The following is a 21,099-nucleotide window of genomic DNA, read 5'->3' on the forward strand; positions in this document are numbered from 1 at the left end:
GTATCCTTTTCTTCTTTCTCTATTTTTCTCTCTTATATTTTGTATTTAAAAATAAATAAATGGATAAATGATAAGAAATATCTAAACAAAATACAAAAACACATCAAAATCTATAAGCATCAAAATCTATAAGCAAAGTCCAGTAAAATCCTCAAAAGTTCAGATTTTCAGTCCTTTGCTCTAAACAGCTGAGCTACCATATAAAAACAGTAGGATTTTTCAAATTTTATCAAATCTATCACTTTAGGAAATCCTTTAAAATCTTTCTAAATCAAAATAACCACAAATTAAAATTAATTCGCCAAGCGAAAAATGAAATTGTAGCAGTCTAACGGGGCCGGGTGTGAGTAATACCATCAAAGCGGGTCGGGTAAGGAATCCGTAACGTAAACCGACTCGACTGGCATTTCTTTGCTCGATTAGATCTTCTGATGGAAGCGGACGAACCAATGCTTGCACCGCACTCGGATTTGGTCGGAGGCTCTCTGCCAATTGAAGGTTTAAAATTTCATCAATTTTACAATTTTCACATTTTCTATTTAAAATTGCATAATTCATCTAAAAAGATTTGATTTTTGTGTTAGTTTGGTGCAATAATTTTTTATTGGACACGTTTAATAACCATTTTGTTTTTTTATTTGATTTCAATTTTTATAAAATCAAATATATGTTGATTTTCTTGTATCACACGAAAAGTAGTTACTAAACAAACCTTAATTAATTGTATTATTTTTATAAATAATAAAAATAAAAAATGAAATGATTATCGAATTTTTCTTTGCAATTTTTTATTTTTAAAATTTATGGTGTTTGTGTGTGTTGTTAGCAGCGGAAATGGAGGACCTGGATCCTCCACCCGTAGATTTCACTTGGAAAATTTTCAACTTTACTAGCCTGAGCGCAGAGAAGATCTACTCTCCTGTCTTCACTGCTGGTGATTATAAATGGTAAATTTCCCCTTTTCAACCACTAGTCCAAAAGTTGGTGTATGTGCCTTCAGTTTGGTTAGGGGTCTTTTAGTGTATTGCGCCGGTATTTCTTTTCTATTTGGGGCCAAATATCTATATGCGCGCTAAGTTGGTGAGATCTTTTGTTATCATCCGTTATTTACAATCATCACGTGATGGGAGTGATGGGCACATGATTGTATATGATGGGTGATATGGCAGATTTTCTCATTAAGTTGGCTTATTTTATATGTTACTGATGGAATATTGATTGTTTTGGAATGTTTGAACAGGCGGATACAAATGTTTCCAAGGGGAAACAATGTGAAGGGGTTGTCCCTGTTTTTAGATGTGGCGTATTCTGAGACATTGCCACACAAGTGGTGTAAATGTGCGACGTTCAGCTTGACTGTAGTTAATCAAATCGATAGCACATACTCAATAGAACGGGGTATATTTCATTTTTATCATCCTTATTTCCTTTTGGCATTTTGAATTTGTGTTCTCGCTTCGTTTATTTACACAATCACCCCTCGAGGTTTTTATGTTTTCATTTGGAAGCATGAACTTCCGAATTTATCCCTTAAAAACCAAAACAAAAATGGGACAAAGAACTTTCACCCCTCTCTATAACACCTTCACATTTGGGAAGCATGATGGCCTGGCCATCTATCCAATGGTGGTACCAAAAAAATTTAATGTTTGAAGGTTGAAAAAAGTATAAGAAAATTGAGGATAGATAATGTAGTTCGCCAACAAAATTGGAAGGGCAAACTAAGAAAATTCTTGGGTTGAATAGAGTTACCTTTTTCTGTGCAAGGTTAGTATACATTTGAATGAATGCTTAATTACCTAGCTGTTACTAGCATGTGTACTAGATTGGAATTTGAATGGTTCATGCTATTGTTTCGATTATTCGCTTATGAGGAAAGCATTGAGGCAACATGGAAAAGTTAAAGAACCTTACTCACGCAACAGAACTATAATTTGAAATGTGTTTAATCTAATCAGAAGGATCTTGATTTTTGTGTGCATCTTACCCGTTATTCATTCTTTGTATGATGCTGCAGGCACAAAACACATGTTCAATGCAAGAGACAGTGAGTGGGGATATTTATTTTTCATGCCTCTTGATGAGCTTTATGAGCCTAGCATGGGCTATCTGGTGAATGATACAGTCGTGATTGAAGCTGAGGTTGTCTTTTCTGCTATTAATATCAAGTATTGCACACTTTTTGAGCACTTTTTGATGGGTATTTCAAACACTTACAGACCCCTAGACGACTTGAGATAAGAATTTCATTGACTACAGCTTGTCTCCGAGGAAGTAGAAGATATATCCCACGAGCTTCGGTCAATTGAATTTTTGCAGTCTCTTGAGGTCAATAAATAGCAAAGTTACCCTTTACAAAGTGCCCAAATGCGCTATAGATTATATGTTTGACTAAATGTTTAACAAAAATTAATGGAGGTGGTACATGCATGCTAAAACATGAGTCTGCTGTGTTGTAACTTGACAAGATTTTTTTCTTGGGCGGCATGTGTGCGCAGCCCAACCCCCTAAATAAATATTGTGTATGTGCAATTTTTTTCATTAATATTAAATCAAGTATAACTATTGCATTCAAGTGTCCAGCTAAGAAACTGAACTGCCATTGCTTGTTTCACTTCAGATACGGTTGAATAACGAACAAAAAGAGGAAGAGGAAAGAAGAGAAAAGGTTTTAGCAAACCTTTATACTCTTGTTAAGGTAAAAGCTTCCTGTCTATCCGCGTTTTTAGTATTTCTATTCAAAAGTGCTAGTTCATGCGCTAGGTATACATCAAATTCATGGAAGAATTATATGGTTAGGTTGCTCGAGATGAGGACCTCGCAGAACAGATTGGAAGGGATTTCCATTTTGACCTTGTAGACCATGACAAAGTCCAAGGTTTCTTCATTCCGAAAAAGCATCCCTTTTTTGTTTTCAAGGTACAGTAGTCCAAACTCACTTTTGTGCTTTCATTTCTTGTTTTTCCTTTCTCCCTCGTTTGGGGTTATGGGACTGGTGACGGTAAGTGCAACTGATTTCTACTTTCAAAATGGTTCACAGGAGGTGGTGGCTAAAGAGTTTGGAATTCCAGTGCAATTTCAGCGCTTCTGGTTTTGGACTACTAGACAAAACTTCACATATCGCCTCCATCGACCATTGACACCTGAGGAAGAATCACGAACAGTATTTACTTACACTTCATACTCCCTGCTCCTACCCTATCTGATTTATCCCTGGATTTGTTACTTGTTCCTTTGTTAATTCATGATTCTAGTTGTGTCTGACTTTCTATTTTTCCCCCACCTGGTTTTAACAGTGAGTCTTGTTTGTTGTAATTTCATGTAACGATTCTTCATTTCAGTATTAATTAATTGTCAATGGGACTCTCTCCCTCTCTCTTTGTCTCTAGATTTTAAATGATTAATAGTGTTTTATGATGTCGACTTGTGCTTCGTAGGTTGGACAACTGGTAAATGTACCGCGTGAATTTCACCTGCGGTTAGGGGACTATTCAGAGCTAAGATTGTTTTTGGAAGCAGATTTTGGGCTGGTAATCCATTCTTGCTTTGTTATTTTCAGCCATGATTTTTGGCTTATTGCAGTTATAATTACATGAAATAGATCTTTTTTATGATTCTACTGCTTCTATACATTGCTCCAGGATCTACGTCCTATTCCTCTGCCTGACAAAACCAACGAAGATATCCTTCTTTTCTTTAAGCTTTATGAACCAGAGAAACAAGAACTACGGTACTGATCCCTCTGGCTCTTGTTGCTTGGTTATAGTATTTTCTCCCTTTCATTTTTGTTCATTAATTTATTACTTTTTTCACGAAATCCAGGGAGGTGGGATTTAAACTCTGGCCATACGTGTAGGGGCAAATGCTCTCTATCACTAGACCTATAAACCTCCACCTGATTAAAGCTTTTTGTTTGTGTCACTAGTTTTGTTGGTAGGCTTTTTGTGAAGCTGGATAGTGAGCCAATACAAATTTTATCAAAACTAAATCAAATAGTCGGTTTTTCTCCTGAGGAAGAGATTGAACTTTATGAGGTTTGCTTCACATTAATTTTTTAGCATCAACTGTGCCATAACTTACATTATATACATATAAGTATGATGTATGTATGCGTTCTTATGTAAAAAAATGCATCTGTTTTTATGCCTACATTCAGGAAGTAAAATTCGAGCCAAGTGTAATCGGTGATCATATTGACAAGAGGACCTCATTTCGATTAAGTCAGGTAAGTGTTTTTATTTTCATGCATGGCGTATTGTAAACGAGTGCTATAGGAATTTACTGTCTCGACGCCTCTATAGGTGTATTGCTGGTTAACTGTTTTGTGGTCTTCCTATCCAGTTTCAAGACGGGGACATTATATGCTTTCAGAAATCCACTACACATGAATTTAATCAAGATTATAAATATTTTGATGTCCCTTCATTTTTGGAATATGTACGCTTTCGCCAGGTACATGCAATGGAAGCTTTCACGGTTATTTCACCTCCTTTTACTTGGTTATAAGAGTAAGCCTGGTTTTTTTAACATAACTATATTGAATGATTTGGTGCTCTATAGATCGTCCATTTCCGTTCTTTGGATAAACCGACAGAGGATGATTTTATTTTGGAGTTGTAAGTAACTCTGTCAGGAACCATTGTCCCTCATTGTTGGAGTCCATCATTGTTGTGTTAGTCAGTGGTATAACTGTTGTTTTTTTGTTTTTTTTTTCCTTGTTTTCTAGGTCAAGGCTAGACACTTACGATGATGTGGTGAAGAAGGTGGCTGGCAAAATTGGTTTAGAAGATCCTACCAAAATCAGACTCACTGCTCATAGCTGCTATTCTCAACAACCTAAGTCTCTACCGATCAATTATCGGGGAGTAGAGCAATTAAAATATATGCTCATCCATTACTATCTAGTAGGTGCCATTGTATTAAGTTGTCACTGTTATTTAACTCTCACTTGTATAAGTATCATGTATTATTGATGCTCATTATTATTGTCGATCTCTTTACAGGTATGTGATATTCTGTATTATGAAGTCCTAGACATCCCGCTGCCAGAAGTGCAAGCCCTAAAAAGTTTGAAAGTTGTTTTTCATCATGCTACAAGAGATGAGGTCCGTGTGAAATATTTGGTCAGCTTTCCTGCTTACGCACCATTATTACGTTTATCTACTCATCATAATCTTTTGTAATTTGTTTGCAGTTGGAGATTCACAATATTAGATTGCCCAAACACAGCACTGTTGGGAATGTGATCAATATACTTAAAAGGAAGGTTAGATGTCCCTTTATTTTGGCATTGCTAATATGTCGCTATTACTTGTTATTATCCGTGATTTTCCATTTTCCTCTTATAGTTGTGTATAACTGATTCTACTCAATGTATGATGTACCTGAAAAAGGTCCAGTTGTCTCATCCAAATGCAGAGATCAGATTGCTTCAGGTTTACTATCACAAGATATATAGGGTAACTACTTGTGCTTGTATGTCTAGTGTATCAGCGTTTTAGCTTCTTTTCTTTCTTTTCATATTTTTCCCAGAAATTGTGGCTTGCGCGCTTGTGATGTTGATTATGTATGATTCCAGTGCTTGTATGAGATACTTCGTTCTCTTATTTGAGTTATGTGTTTCAACGTGATGGCGCATTCATAACTTCTCGTGTTCACTTTTCAGGTCATCCCATGTAGTGAAAAAATTGACAATATAAATGAGCGGTGCTGGACTTTGCATGCCGAGGAGGTGAGTTCCTTTCTGGCTTCTCTATTTTTAGTTTTTTTTTCTTTTACAGAGAATTTTCTTCTTTGATTCACTTGAACATTTGGACTGCAAGAATCTGGTTTTATGGGCAAGAAACTGTACCATTTATTTGGTTTTTTTATTCGCATTCCTTTACTATCGGACTGGATTTGCCCCAGTGTCTTTTTGAAGCTGAGTTGTTTCTACCTTTTCTGTATCAGATTCCAGAAGAAGAGAAAAACTTGGGTCCTCATGATGGCTTGATTCAAGTTTACCACTTCACAAAAGAGACTGCAGAGGGCCAGCTAACGGTATTCGATTTTTTTTTTTTTTTTTTTTTTTTTTTTAATCTGAGAGTGAAATTTGGATAATTTTAAATGCAATTTTTTCTTCCCAGAATCAAAATATTGTGTTACTATTTTAATTAAACACGGAGAATGGTTTCACTTGCACCAAGTACTTTGTGGTTATTTGTAACGATTTTCTTCAACATTCTTTGTACATTTCAAATAGCAAGTAAACAACTTCGGGGAACCTTTCTTCCTGATCATCCGTGAAGGTGAAACTTTAGCTGAAGTTAAAGTACACTTACAAAGGAAATTGCAGGTCCCCGATAATGAGTTCTTGGAGGTACGTGAACCACACCTTATATTTATTGGAGGATCACTAGCTGGAATTAATGTCTCTTAAGTTTGCTTCCTCATCTATTTCCCTTTTGATTGTGCAGTGGAAGTTTTTATTTGTGTCATTTGGTTTTATAGAGTACTTGCATGATTCTGATGTTGTTTCCAGCCGTCTTCAGGTTTGTCTATGGCTGATTACAATTCTTTTTTGCTATGGGTATTGCGTTGTCAGTTCTTTAATTCCAATGTTATGGTTTTTGTTTTCCATAGAGAAGAGACGTTTATGGCCGTGCATGGGAGCAGTGCCTTGGGCTGGAGCACTCTGAGAATGCAACTAAGAGGGCTCAGCTAAGCGGTGCGGGAAAAGAGCTTGGCCAACACGAAGACATCAATGCTCAGATGGGAGTGGCCGTGCAGAAATGTCAAAAGAGAAGATATCTTGGCCATCATGATGCAGAACTCGACGCTGGAACTGGCCCAAGTTAAGGCAAATCCAGCAGAGCCATTGACGAATCAAAATACTGAAGTAGATGAATAGAACCTGTTAAGCAAAGGTTTGCAGATACCTCATGACAATCCGAAAGCTCCAGTCAGGCAGGCCATGTTGACAGAACAAAATGGGTGTCTTAGTTGGAACCTGCGTTGTTGTACAATATGTTCTGAAAAAGTACTTTTTAAGTTTTATGAACTTTTGCTTCTGTGAGTAGCCATTCTTGGCTCAAATGTTTGTATGAGTGTGCAAAGCATATACATAGAAACGATGCCGTTCTTCTCTGTTATGTTCAAACAATATTTACTGCATGTATCAGTAACCCAAGTATTATTATGTGACCCTAGTTGGGTTTATCTGGTGAATTATAGTCTTTACTTCTAAATTTAGTTGGAGCATCTCCAATGGGAGATTCATGATGCTTTGAAATGGGCATTTTATATTTTTTTTTGGTTGGCCATAAAACTCTCGAGTAAGGATATGTAAAACACCCATCTTGGGCGGAATATGTAAATAAAAATAAAAATTTTATGTTTTTTTTTTTTTTTTTTGACATCTTTTGGAGGTGAATCCCGCCAGAAATGGGACTCAAACCTTACATCTTGTAACAACCCGTCTTGGAATTGACGGAACGGAAGAGCATTTTCGTATTTCAATCCACTTTGGATTGTAAGATATTTTGAAAGGGTTACTATTTGAGTCTTAAATGGTGTGCCAAGTAGGGCCCCCTTTCCTCTTTTGTCCCACTTCCCCGTGCCTTTCCTTTCCCCCTCACACAACTCATGGACCTCTCTCTCTTTCTTGTCCCTCACCTCTATTCTCTACAACTCTCTTTGTCTCTGTCTCTTTCTTCTCTTCACGCTCTTTGTACTATCTCCTTTCTAAGAACAAACATACACATACACACACACTCAACCCTTACGATCACAGCAAGATCACTACATTATTTCCTTTCTCTCATTCATGTCAACCACATCATTTCATTGTAGTTTTTCAATTCCTAACTCGATCTTGAGCTTAAACGCGAGTTTTGGGTGGATTATAAACATAAAACAACTCGGGAAAACACATCCTCAGTTTTCCAACGGAAATCATGAGTTTTGCAAGGTATTTCCGACCCACTCCAACGATAACTCAACTTCGTTTTGGTACGGATTTATTCTCCATGTTTCTAGCTTCATTTTGGTTCAAAAATCATTGAAAATAGTTGATATTTGACCCTAAACGGAGCTGGGGAAACTTCATGGCCTTCCCTTCAGTTGAACTCTGGCGACCTGCGAAGGAAACTAGGCCGCGCCCAATCCTGTTCCCAGGCCCAAGCCCAAACCCAAACTTAGACCAACCCAATCCCAAGCCCAAATTCAATCTGAGCCCAAACCAACCCAGGCACAAACAGTCAGCCCAACCTATTAGGCCCAAACCATAGGCTCATTAACTCTAGCCCAAACCCAAGTAAGTAACCCAAAACCCTTGACCCATGGGACCCAAACTCTAGGCCTAAACCCAAACCACTACCCAGCCCTTTAGCCTTATCTCGGCCCAACCTAAAACCCAATCCAAACCCTCTAGACCGTTGACCCGATCTAACCGTTGACTTCGGTCAGCGTTGATCGTTGACTTTTTGGGTTGACTTTTTCGGGTTTCAATCGGGACCCTTCCAAGGCTAATTTTGACGTCCTGAATCCGTTATGCGTCCGTTTCCCGAAATTCAATCGTTTGAGTAAAGTTTTATTAATTGGACCCTTTATGTGCTTAGGTGCATTTATTGTGGCATTTCCGTCTTCCCTAGTTTGCATGGCTTTTCGACAGCAAAGTATATGTGAGTGGACCTTTTCCAAAATGCATAATTTTGCTATTAGAAATGCATACATGAAAAGCATGATTTAATGGTTACGTTTTATGAAACATTTTATGAGTAAATTAGATTTTACTTTTTATGAGATATCATGTTTTACTGAGAATATTTTGGAATACCATGCTATATCGATTTCATGTTCTTTATAGTATATATGATGGATGACTATATACTAAGAAGATGTTTTGAGACATGATGTTTGAGCTACTGAGCTCTATTGAGATATATGTACTTATGTTGGAAAGATTATATACAATGTTTTTCGCTTATCTAGCGGTCACTGTTCTGCCTACGGGCGTATGTTTGGTCTACAGGCGTATGTCTTGCCTTCGGGTGAGTATGATACCACCATTTAGCACACTATATATGATATATGTTTTATGAAAGGTTTAATGGCATGCTAGGGTTTTCGAAAAACCTATCACATATTATGCTATTAGTTTTCATAAACTTTGGGGGTTAGTATGTTGTGGAATAACTATGTTTGTACTACTTATACATCAACTTAGTCCACTTATGTTTTGTTTTGCGCCCCCTCAGGACTTAGAATCGAGGTGTACAATCCCGGCGTCAAGGCACTTTCGCATCGGCATCTTCTAGTCCTCTCGATGTAAGACCCATTCCTTTGTTAATTCAATTTTATATTATTTCTTTTTAGTGTTCAAGATTAGTTGTATGCTCTGAACACGTTCCTCATTTACATATTAATTATATTTAAATTTATAAATCCTATTTATATTCATTGGTTCTCATGCATATTAGTGTGGCTTCGTCACCTTCAGGTGTCGCCCAGCACGTGCCTACCCTGGTGTTTGGAGGATATCAGGGTCGGGCATGTCACGTCTCTTCCATTGGAAAAGAACTACAATAGATATTTTCCGAAAATTTAAAATGAGATGTAATTATGGCTTTTACATTGGAGATGCTCCTAATGTAATGAATGCAGGAATCAAGCTCAATGTTTACTAAAGAGTCTTTCCATTTTTTTTTTACATTGTAAATAAAGCATATAAAGTATAAAGAAGAAAGAGTATTTTAGGGTCTCTCCCTACGTATCACTAGAGGTGTCAAACAAGTGGGCCGATACGAGCACGACGTAGGCACGACCCATTTAAACAAGGCACTATGACCCAAGTCCATTTGAATAAGGCACGACACGACATGATTCTTAAGAGGTAGGTGGGCCAGGCCAACCTGGGCCAATTATGACGATCCCATTTATTCGTTATCTTTCAATTATAAATATACGTTTTAAGGTTAATAAGATTTAATATTAATGATATTTAGCTTAAAAATATGTTTAAATAAATTTGTTTAATATTTTAAAATAACTAAAGTTTGTTATGCTGAAGTTGATCTAAGCACGGCTCAATATGGCCCAAGTTTTAATGTTTTATTAAGGTGGTTGACCCAAGCACAATTTTTATATTAATTCAGCAAAAGCACGACCCATGATGACCCAAGTCTTAATGTTTTATTAAATGGCATTGCCTCGCCCGTTTAACACCTCTACATATCACAACCCCAAAATTATGTCTTTCAAAATTTCTACTTTGTGGCCCCATACAAGGAGCTAACTTTTTGACCTAAGAAAAAGTTGCATATGAAATTCTTGTTACTTATTGCTTGTGCTTGAAGCAAGTGTTAACTTGGAGCATTGCAAGTACTTTTCTAATCTCTCGATGTGTTAGTGATGGTGTGAGGCTAGAGTATTTGCTATGTGATTGGATTAACATTCTTTGTTTCGTTACACACTTACAGATGAGGTTGAAGAAAGAACAAGAAGAGGAGGACAAAAGGAGACATGGGAAAACCGAACCTTTATACTATTGTTGAGGTAAAGAGTTCTTCTCTGACATGGCCCAAACTTGATATCCCCAAATATCAGGGTAGGCACGTGCTAGCCGACACCCGAGGGTGACAAAACCATTTTAAACATGCATCTGAATTAAAATATGTGATTAGGAAGGAATATACTAATGCAGAACCATGTTCAAAGCATACAACTAATCAAGAATAATGTGAAAGAATTACTATCGAAAGGTACGAACCGAGAAATGGGACCTACACAGAGGAGGTTAGAAGATACCTAAGCGGAAATGCCCTGACGCTGGGGATCGCATGCCTCGATTCTAACTCCTGAGGGGGCGCAAAACAGAAAAGATGAGTAGACCAAAGTTTATAATAAATAGTACTAATAATAAGAAAACTGTTTTCTTTATGAACATATTAACCCCCTGTTTTGAAAACAAATATAATACTACATAATAGATTTTCTGAAAACTCTAACATGCATTGTAAAACATGTACGTGTAAAACAATGCTCGATAATGGTGCTATCGCCACCCAAAGGCAAATCCATAAATCTTATCAATACTGTACTCTCTAGGGGTATCATAGTCGCCCGAAGGTAGTACATGTCCATCACCCGAAGGTGAAGTTGTACGACACTGGGTTACGCCAGTGAAGAAACATTGTAGGCCTCATCACCCGAAGGTGAAGCTGTATGACTCTGAATTACGCTGGAGAAGAAATATATACATCACATATCCCCAATTGTGTCATATGGCCATAGAAATCTACATACCTGTGTTGTGTGGATATGTTGTATGATAACCCACTAGATAAGCACAAAAAACATTCCTCAAAATTCATATCAAATCCAGGGCTCGAAAGCTCAAAGCTTCATCACATAAATCCAGGAAAAATCTTATTCGTAAACCATAAACAAATTGTATTCAAAAGCCATAGAATTTCATATATGAAAATCCCATATGTCATAACCTTTAGTAAAATGTAAATTCGATAAATCATAAATATCTCGTAAAAACAATTTAAATAAGTCATAATTTCTTCGTAAATCATAAATATAGAAAATCCGTAAAAACATATTATAAATCATGCTCCATTCATGAAATATGCAATGCATGCAAGCCTAATATTTTATAAAAACATGCAAGTTTAGAAGGGGTTCACTCACAAGTACTCCTCTATCGGATAGCCGTTCAAACTAGGGAGGACTGGATCATTTCTAACCGATGCATCTAAACACAAAGATAATACATTTAATAAAACTCTACTACAACAATGAAATTTCAAAAAACGGACAGCAAATTCGGATTCGACACATCGAAAAACCCAAAAAGGGACCTCGGGTTCCCCTACGTGCCACTACACGCACCGCCACCGGAAGGCCACGAACCTCCACGTGCTGAGTTGAGTCGCCAGAAAGTTTGCCGGAAAATTCGTTGGCGTCGTCGTGGTTGCCATTATGTACGACAGCAGAGCACAATACCTTTAGTGGAGGCGCGTGTGTTCCATGCGTGCCCACACACACCCACGTATGTCCTATTTGCCGATCGTGAGACTGGGTTTCAAACTTAGGTCGGGTCGGATATGTGTTTGGGCCTAGGTTCTAGGTAACTGGATTGGGTCTAGGTGATAGTAAATAGGTTGGGCCTATTTCTGGTTTGGGCCTGTGTTACATAGGCCCAAGGTTTTGGGCTAGGTTTAGAGTTGGGTTATGGGTCATGGGTTATGTCGCCCTGGTTTCAGACTATGGGTTCGGCCAAAATCTGGGCAGAACTTCCCGAGCTCCATTCGAGCTCCATTCTACACCATTTGCATTGATTCAAAAGTCAAAATGACGATACAAAGATAAGGAATAAGAGTATACCAAGATGAGATCGAGTCGAGGTCGAGATTGACCGAAAAATGGCCTGCAACTCACGATCCTTTGCTGAAAAACTTGGAGAATGATTCCCGAGTTGGTTTTTGCATCAAATGTCACCCATGTTTCAAAAACTACCTAAACTTACTCCTAAACATGATCTACGAATATTTAGAGTTGTTATCAAGCTTACCTCGTCAATAAAATGGTGAGAACTCGCCATATTTACTTTTTACATAGTGAAGGTAATGTGCAACGAATGAGAGAGAGAAGTGAGGGTTTCTTCTCATTCTGGGCTCGTAGAACTTGTAGGTGAGGAAATGGTGGTGGTGTGAGGGTCACCAGAGGGAGAAAGGCCAGTAAGGGCGGTCTCAATAGGTGTTATCAAAGAGGGTTTGAGGTTTAGGTGAGAGATAGACAAGGAGAAAGTGAAAGTGTTCTAGAGAGAGGCTTCACGGGTAAGGAAGAAAATACCCTAGAAATGGGGTGGGGAAATGCCACGTGTCTGCCATGTAGAGGTCTAAGGTGGGGAAATATCTCCACTTGTGAAATTATTGAAATGCCCTTGATGTTCATAAATCGTAGAAGCTTCGTTTTAGCTCCGAAGTCAATTCTGATCACGCCTATGCCTTCCTATCGACGTGAATTACGGAAATAAAATAAATGAAAAATTCTAATACGTCAACGAACTAAAGTCAACAAAGGTCAACCTTTCCATCATTAGGGGTATTTTTGTAATTTTAACTAATTAAAATGGAATTTTCGAAACGGGTCGTTACATTCTCTATCTCTATTTTCGCTATTTTTTTTTAAAAAAAATGCCAATATATAGGTATGCTTAGGTTGCTCGAGATGAGGACATGAAGGAACAAATTGGAAGGGATATATTTTTTGGCCTTGTGGATTATGACAAAGTTCGTAGTTTCCCTATTAAGAAGAGACACCCTTTAATCTTTTCAAGGTATGCCAGTATGGGTTCAATTCGATGCATTCATGTCCACCTTTTCGTTTTCCTCCCTCCAAGTTCTTAATTTGGTTTTTAATTATACTGAGAATCCTTAATTTTGAAATGGTCCACAGGAGGTGGTTGCAAAAGAGTTTGGCATACCAGTACAATTTCAGCTGTTTTGGATTTGTCTTCAGAGAGAAAGCAAGTCTTATAGCCCTAGTCGACCATTAACACCATTGTTCTAAAAATTCCTGCCTAGCGCCGCCTAGGCGCTAGAAGGTTGGCCACCACCCCGATTAATGCTTAGGCATTTGAAAATTAAGAAATGGGGCCTAGACCTGCTTAGGCATCCGCCTAGACCGCCTAGGTACCCGCCTAGCCGGCCCATACCCGTCTAGGCACCTACCTAAGTTGCGACTCACTTAGACAGAAAATAGATAACTTTCATTTTGCATTTTATTGTTTTCAATAAATTGTAAAATGCTTGTTGTAAACTTAAATGAACACACATTATGTGCTTGTTCTCTATGTTTTCACTATGTTCCAATACATCATAATATATATATATATATATGTCATTCTATTTTGTAGTTTATGATGAAATTATTTATATTTTAAGTATAAACTAACACTTTTTCACACGAAATATAATAGATTTACATAAATCCGCTTAGTCTGCCTAGGCGCTAGGCCCAACCCGTCGCCCGACTAGCGCCTAGCGCCTAGCGTCTTTTAGAACATTGATTGACACCCTATGAAGAATTACAATCAGTATCTACTTTACACTTCCTACTTTTGAACTTGGATTATTTGTCTAAAATCATCACTTGTTCCTTTCTTAATTTGTAATCCTCTTGTTTTTCGAGTTTTTTTATTTATTTATTTTTTCCGCCTTGTTTTAGCTGTGAATGTCTTCCTTGTTACCTTAGAGACCGAATGATTTGAGTCTATGCAATAAATTGGTGTTTTTTGTTTTGTAGGTAGGCAAATTGAGGGGTTTATTTAATGATGCACACTGCATTGCCAAGCTAAAGTTGTTTTTGGAAGTTGAGTTTGGGCCGGTAATCAGTCTTACTCTATCGTTGTTAAGACCCGTCATTTGAGGCTTATTTCAGTTACAGTTGCTGTATTAAACATTTTTTTTTCTTACTATTATATTGCTTTGATGAAATGCTCCAGGATCGATGCCCTATTCCTCTGCCTAACAAAATGGAGAATGATTTCTTGCTTTCTTTAAGCTTTATGAACCTGAGAAACGAGAAATACGGTTAACTCTCTCCCTTTACGCTGAGATCAATATTTTTTTTTCTTTTGATTTGCGCTTACTGATTTAAGTTTTGTTGTGTTGCTAGTTTTGCTGGTAGGCTTTCTGTGAAGAAAACTTACTGTACACCATGGATTTTGTCAGAGTTAAATCAACTGGCTGGTTTTGCCCCTGATGTAGATTTTGAATTTTACAAGGTCTGTTTCACGTTTACTATTTGGCACCTGATATGCCTTTGCTTAATCTTGTTAATTCAAAACTCTTGGATGCAAGCTTCGGTATAGCATTCTGGAGCAAATTAAAGTTTCATCATTTTGTTTGCTACATTCAGGAAATAGGGTTTGATCCTTGCATCATATGCAAACACCTTGACAAGGGTAAAGCGTTTCAATTAAATCAGGTAACTTGCTATATTGTATGTTTGGTGTATTGTGAACAAGTGTCTACGTTAGTTTACTGTTCGATGCTTTTTTTCCAGATTCAAGATGGGGACATTATATACATTCAGAAAATAACTCCAATTGAAAGCAACGAAGAATATGAATATCCTGATGTCCCTTCATTTTTGGAATATATACAGAGTCACCAGGTTCGGGATGGTCATTATTCAGTTATTCTATCTTAACATTAGACGTAATTTTTAAATGTAACTAGAGTGAATGATTTGATACTTTTTAGATCGGTCATTTCTATAATTTTGTGCTAACCTTCTGCCTTTATTCAGGTAACTGTTCGTCCTAAGGCTGAGATGGATGAAATAGCAAAGACCGCTAAGTTTCGTGCCTCTTTTGATTTAGTTGGCTCTTTACCTACAACTCGGGTGCTAGCTGAGCCAAATCCAACAGAAGAGGCAAGAAACTGACGAGTTCACATGCATGATTTTAGATAAGTCTCTGTACTGATTTATGTACTCTTATGCAGGATGCGGGAGTGAACATGGAGTCCTCGGCCACTACTGATTCTAGCCATGTGACAGGCCAAAATGATATGGGACGACTGTCTGCTGCGGATGAAGTATTTGTTGGAAATTCAAATAAAAACAGGCTGTAAAAGGTTGCTTCTAGCTGTTAGTTTCTTTACAGGTTGTATCCACACATGCTGCAACTACAAAGACTAAAGTTTCCTCCATGTGCTAGCTGAAATGGTGATGAAAGACAGCAAGTGTGCTGCCATGTGATGTGCTAGCAGGAAGACAGCAATGTGCTGCTGTGTATTAGCCGAAAGAGTGTTGATTGCAAGCTGGAAAGATAGCTGCATATGTGTGCTAGACTGTCCAAAGTTCTTGCATGTGTTTTAAAGGGTGTAAAGATGTTAAACACCCCATTCATTCATGTGTTGTTGCATTGTTTATCAATTTCTGTTTTGTATAAATAGGCCATCTTGCTAAGCTTTATAGCATCCCATCCAAATCCCATTTCCATTCTCATTTTCAGCTTGTAAGCTTTAAGAGTTGTAAACTCTTCTAATATTTCAAAGTGTTTGTTATCACCAAGCTTGCTACTTCTTTCATATATCAAAGTCCAAGTGTTTTACCAAAGCTTGTTGCTTCCCTCCTTTCTCTATTTCTTTGTCCAATTTTATTGAGAGTGAAAGTGAGAGGTGTGATAGAGTTTGTAAACTTATCACCCACATATTTTGGTATTGAGTTAGTAAACTCTTGTGAATACCAACAATTGGTATCAGAGCCAGAATACCATTCTGGCAAGTGCAGTAGCTATGACGTCCAATTTAGTGCAACTCCAAGTTCCCACATTGAAGAAAGAAAATTATGAAAGATTGTGCATCCAATTCAAAGCATTGTTTGGATCACAGGAGCTATGGGAAGTTGTCAGTAGTGGGTATGTTGTACCCACTGCCGAGCAAGAAACCGTATATACTGCGGATCAAAGGAACACTCTCAAGGACTTACGAAAGAAGGACCAAAAGGCGATGTATCTTCTATACCAGGGTTTGGAAGATTCAACGTTCGAGAAGGTTGCAGAAGCAACAACGAGCAAGCAAGTATGGGATACACTCAGTATAATCTACAAAGGAGTAGATCGAGTCAAGAAAGTGAGGTTACAGTCACTTCGAGCAGATTTTGAAACTGCTCACATGAATGAAGGGGAGAGCATCTCCGACTATCACTCAAGGCTCATTGTGATAGTAAATCAGATGAGGAGAAATGGCGAGAGACTCGATGAAGTACGAGTTGTGGAGAAGATACTCCGGTCACTCACATCTAAGTTTGAGCATGTGGTGACTGCCATTGAGGAATCCAAGGATTTGGAGGTGATGAGCGCAGAGGAGCTACTAGGATCCCTCCTAGTTCACGAGCAACGCATTCAGAAGAATGCAAACCCTACAACACTAGAGCAAGCTTTGGAGTCAAAGTTGAATATTGACAAACCAAATGGAGGTCGTGGGCAGTGGAACTCACGTCGTGGGAGTTCATCTAACCGTAGCCGAGGACGAGCTCGAGGAAGAGGTAGAGGCTATGCACAAAATCGAGGTCAGTCTCAAGAGTGGAGATCTACTTGAGGAAATGCGCATATCCAATGTCACAATTGCAAGCATTATGGACATTATGCCAATGAATGTTCACATAAAAATGGTGAGCATGTCAACATGGCAGAATCAAGTGGAAATACTGATGAAGAACTTACAGTCTTGCTAGCACAACATGATTCTAGTAGCCAACAAGATGTTTGGTATTTGGACTCTGGTGCAAGCAATCACATGTGTGGAAAGAATGAGTTTTTTGCCGAACTAAAAGATGGGGCCTATGGATCTGTAAGTCTTGGTGACTCCTCAAAGTTGCCAGTTGAAGGCAAAGGGAAGATCAAGATCATCCAAAAGGATGGTAAAGAAGAATACATCTCCGATACCTACTACATACCAGGTATGAAGAGCAACATTCTAAGCATTGGTCAACTGCTCCAGAAAGGGTACATTATACATATAGAGAATATGTTTCTCACTCTCAGAAATGCAAGGAGAAAACTTATTGCACGTGTTCAAATGTCAAAGAACCGAATGTTCCCGTTGAAGTTAAACACAAAGATTGGGAGTTGCAACATCGGTGTGATGGAAGATGAGTCATGGAAATGGCATCTTCGATTTGGCCATCTTCATTTCAATGGCCTAAAGTTGTTGTCAAGTGGAGGAATGGTTCGTGGTTTACCCCAGATTGAAGCCACATGCCAAGTATGTGAAGGTTGTGTGCTTGGCAAGCAAGCACGACTATCGTTCCCTGTTGGTGATACATGGAGAGCAAAGGCACCACTGCAGTTGGTGCACACAGATATATGTGGTCCATTGGATCCCATGTCTTATGGAGGTAATAGGTATTTTATTACCTTCATTGATGATTTCAGTAGAAAGACTTGGGTCTATTTTCTCAAGGAGAAGTCAGCTGCCCTAAAAATTTTCAAGGAGTTCAAGGCACTCACAGAGGCTGAAAGTAACCACAAGCTTGTGGCTGTGAGATCAAATAGAGGTGGAGAGTACACCTCCAATGCTTTCCAAGCATACTACAAGGAGCAAGGAATTAGGCATCAACTTACTGCTGCCTATACCCCACAGCAAAATGGGATAGCCGAAAGGAAGAATCGAACCATCCTTGACATGACAAGGTCCATGCTTAAGGAGAAGAATTTGCCAAAAGAGTTATGGGCAGAAGCTGTAGCTTGTTCGATTTATTTGTTGAATCGATGTCCAACAAAGAGTGTCAAGAGGATGACACCACAAGAGGCTTGGAGTGGATACAAGCCGAATGTTACACACCTAAGAATTTTTGGGTGTTTTGCATATGCTCAAGTTCCAGAAGCCAAGAGGAGGAAACTTGATGATAGAGGTGAGAAGTGTGTGTTTGTGGGCTATAGTGAAGAGTCCAAGGCATACAAGCTCTACAACCCACTAACTGGCAAACTAGTGGTTAGTAGAGATGTCATCTTCAGTGAGGAAGAGACATGGAAGTGGAACAACAAAGAAGTCAGTAAAGAGAAGATCGTCTCCACTGATTTTGAAGAACCAGAAGTTGTACCACCTATTGAGCAACAGCATGCTCAAACAATCACAACAACTCCAGTGCACAGAATTGCAAGGAGTGGTCCTACATCTAGTGAGGAAAGCAGCTCCTCAACTCCAGTGAGGTTAAGGAGTCTCACAGAGATTTATGGACAAGAAGAAGAAGAAACCAATTTTTTCTGCTTCTATGCAGACCATGAGCCTCTCTCATTCAATGAAGTTGTGGAAGAAAATTGTTGGAAGAAAGCCATGGAAGAAGAGATCCATGCCATCAAGAAGAATAACACTTGGGAGTTGACAAAGCTTCCACCAAATCAGAAGGCTATTGGTGTTAAGTGGGTGTACAAGATCAAACGCACTGCAGATGGGAGTGTAGATCGGTACAAATCAAGGCTTGTAGCAAAGGGCTACAAACAGAAGTATGGAGTGGACTATGATGAAGTCTATGCTCCAGTTGCAAGACTTGACACGGTAAGATTACTAATCTCTCTTGCCGCTCAGCATAAATGGAAAATTTATCAATTAGATGTCAAGTCAGCCTTCCTTAATGGAGTTCTTGAGGAAGAAGTGTACGTGGAACAACCGGAAGGCTTCCAAGTACAAGGAGAAGAAGAAAAGGTGTATCGTTTGAAGAAGGCTTTGTATGGCCTCAAGCAAGCACCACGAGCTTGGAACTCAAGGATTGATAACTACCTTCACCAAAATGGATTTCAGAAATGTCCATACGAGCATTCAGTTTACATGAAGAATGGTGCAAAAGGGGAGTTCTTAATTATTTGTCTCTATGTAGATGACTTGTTGTTTACAGGAAACAATGAAGCAATGTTCTGTGAGTTCAAGCAATCCATGTTCAGTGAATTCAAGATGACTGACAATGGATTAATGTCATACTTTCTTGGCATAGAAGTGAAGCAAGGAAGTGACGGTATCTACATCTCTCTACAAAAGTACATGAGAGATATATTGGAGAAATTCAATATGGACAAGTGCAATATTGTCAACACTCCAGTTGCAACTGGATTGAAGCTGTCCAAGGAAGGAGAAGGTGAGTTTGTAAACTCAACCGTGTACAAAAGCTTGGTTGGAAGCCTAAGGTACCTTACAATCACAAGACCTGATATAGTTTATGGTGTTGGACTCGTGAGTCGATACATGGAAACACCAAGGGAGTCTCATTGGCTGGCCGCCAAGAGAATTTTGAGGTACATAAGAGGTACTCTAAACTATGGTCTATTTTATAATTTTGGTGAAGATGCAAAATTATTTGGTTATTCAGATAGTGATTGGGGAGGTGACCAAGATGAAAGGAAAAGCACAACTGGCTATGTGTTTTTTCTAGGATCAACAGCTTTCTCATGGACTTCAAAGAAGCAATCAATTGTTGCTTTGTCATCATGTGAAGCCGAGTATGTTGCTGTAACCTCAACCGTGTGTGAGGCAATTTGGTTAAGAAATCTGTTGAAGTCAGTGTGTCATCCACAAGTGGAATCGACTGTGATTCATGTGGATAACGTGTCTGCAATCAAACTTGCAAAGAATCCTGTTCAACATGGAAGGAGCAAGCACATTGATACCAGGTTCCATTTTCTAAGGGACCATGTGAAGCAAAAGACAATTGAGCTTGTCTATTGTCACACAAAGGAACAAGTGGCTGACATCTTCACTAAGCCACTACCAGTTGAATCATTCCGGTTATTGCGTGAAATGCTAGGCATGAAGGCATTTTGATTTGAGGGGGCGTGTTGGAAATTCAAATAAAAACAGGCTGTAAAAGGTTGCTTCTAGCTGTTAGTTTCTTTACAGGTTGTATCCACACATGCTGCAACTACAAAGACTAAAGTTTCCTCCATGTGCTAGCTGAAATGGTGATGAAAGACAGCAAGTGTGCTGCCATGTGATGTGCTAGCAGGAAGACAGCAGTGTGCTGCTGTGTATTAGCCGAAAGAGTGTTGATTGCAAGCTGGAAAGATAGCTGCATATGTGTGCTAGACTGTCCAAAGTTCTTGCATGTGTTTTAAAGGGTGTAAAGATGTTAAACACCCCATTCATTCATGTGTTGTTGCATTGTTTATCATTTTTTTTTTGTATAAATAGGCCATCTTGCTAAGCTTTATAGCATCCCATCCAAATCCCATTTCCATTCTCATTTTCAGCTTGTAAGCTTTAAGAGTTGTAAACTCTTCTAATATTTCAAAGTGTTTGTTATCACCAAGCTTGCTACTTCTTTCATATATCAAAGTCCAAGTGTTTTACCAAAGCTTGTTGCTTCCCTCCTTTCTCTATTTCTTTGTCCAATTTTATTGAGAGTGAAAGTGAGAGGTGTGATAGAGTTTGTAAACTTATCACCCACATATTTTGGTATTGAGTTAGTAAACTCTTGTGAATACCAATAGTATTGAAGTACATTTCAGCCAGTGCACCATCAGCTGAGGCTTTGGCTGCATTTGGCACTGTAAGCCTCTATGCAAGGAGTAACCTAGCCACTCTCTGCATGGATGGTTCATACGACGAG

General features: G+C 38.5%; 1 protein-coding gene across 1 annotated transcript; it reads left to right on the top strand.

The window, feature by feature from the left end:
* Window positions 1-834: 834 nt before the first annotated feature.
* Window positions 835-7,226, top strand: LOC137713420 (ubiquitin C-terminal hydrolase 12-like). Its single transcript, XM_088684020.1, has 22 exons — window positions 835-947; window positions 1,241-1,398; window positions 2,018-2,142; window positions 2,260-2,328; window positions 2,621-2,698; window positions 2,800-2,919; window positions 3,041-3,163; window positions 3,438-3,530; window positions 3,642-3,730; window positions 3,926-4,034; window positions 4,157-4,225; window positions 4,342-4,452; window positions 4,561-4,616; window positions 4,727-4,904; window positions 5,004-5,111; window positions 5,201-5,266; window positions 5,394-5,459; window positions 5,666-5,731; window positions 5,950-6,039; window positions 6,242-6,358; window positions 6,456-6,530; window positions 6,622-7,226. The coding sequence occupies exons 1-22, from the start codon at window positions 835-837 to the stop codon at window positions 6,835-6,837; spliced, it is 2,295 nt and encodes a 764-aa protein (XP_088540146.1). The 3' UTR covers window positions 6,838-7,226.
* The last annotated feature ends 13,873 nt before the right edge of the window (window positions 7,227-21,099 follow it).

The sequence above is a fragment of the Pyrus communis genome, chromosome 14, assembly GCF_041283825.1.
Source record: "Pyrus communis isolate YQ-2024b chromosome 14, ASM4128382v1, whole genome shotgun sequence".
Classification (NCBI taxonomy): domain Eukaryota; kingdom Viridiplantae; phylum Streptophyta; class Magnoliopsida; order Rosales; family Rosaceae; genus Pyrus; species Pyrus communis.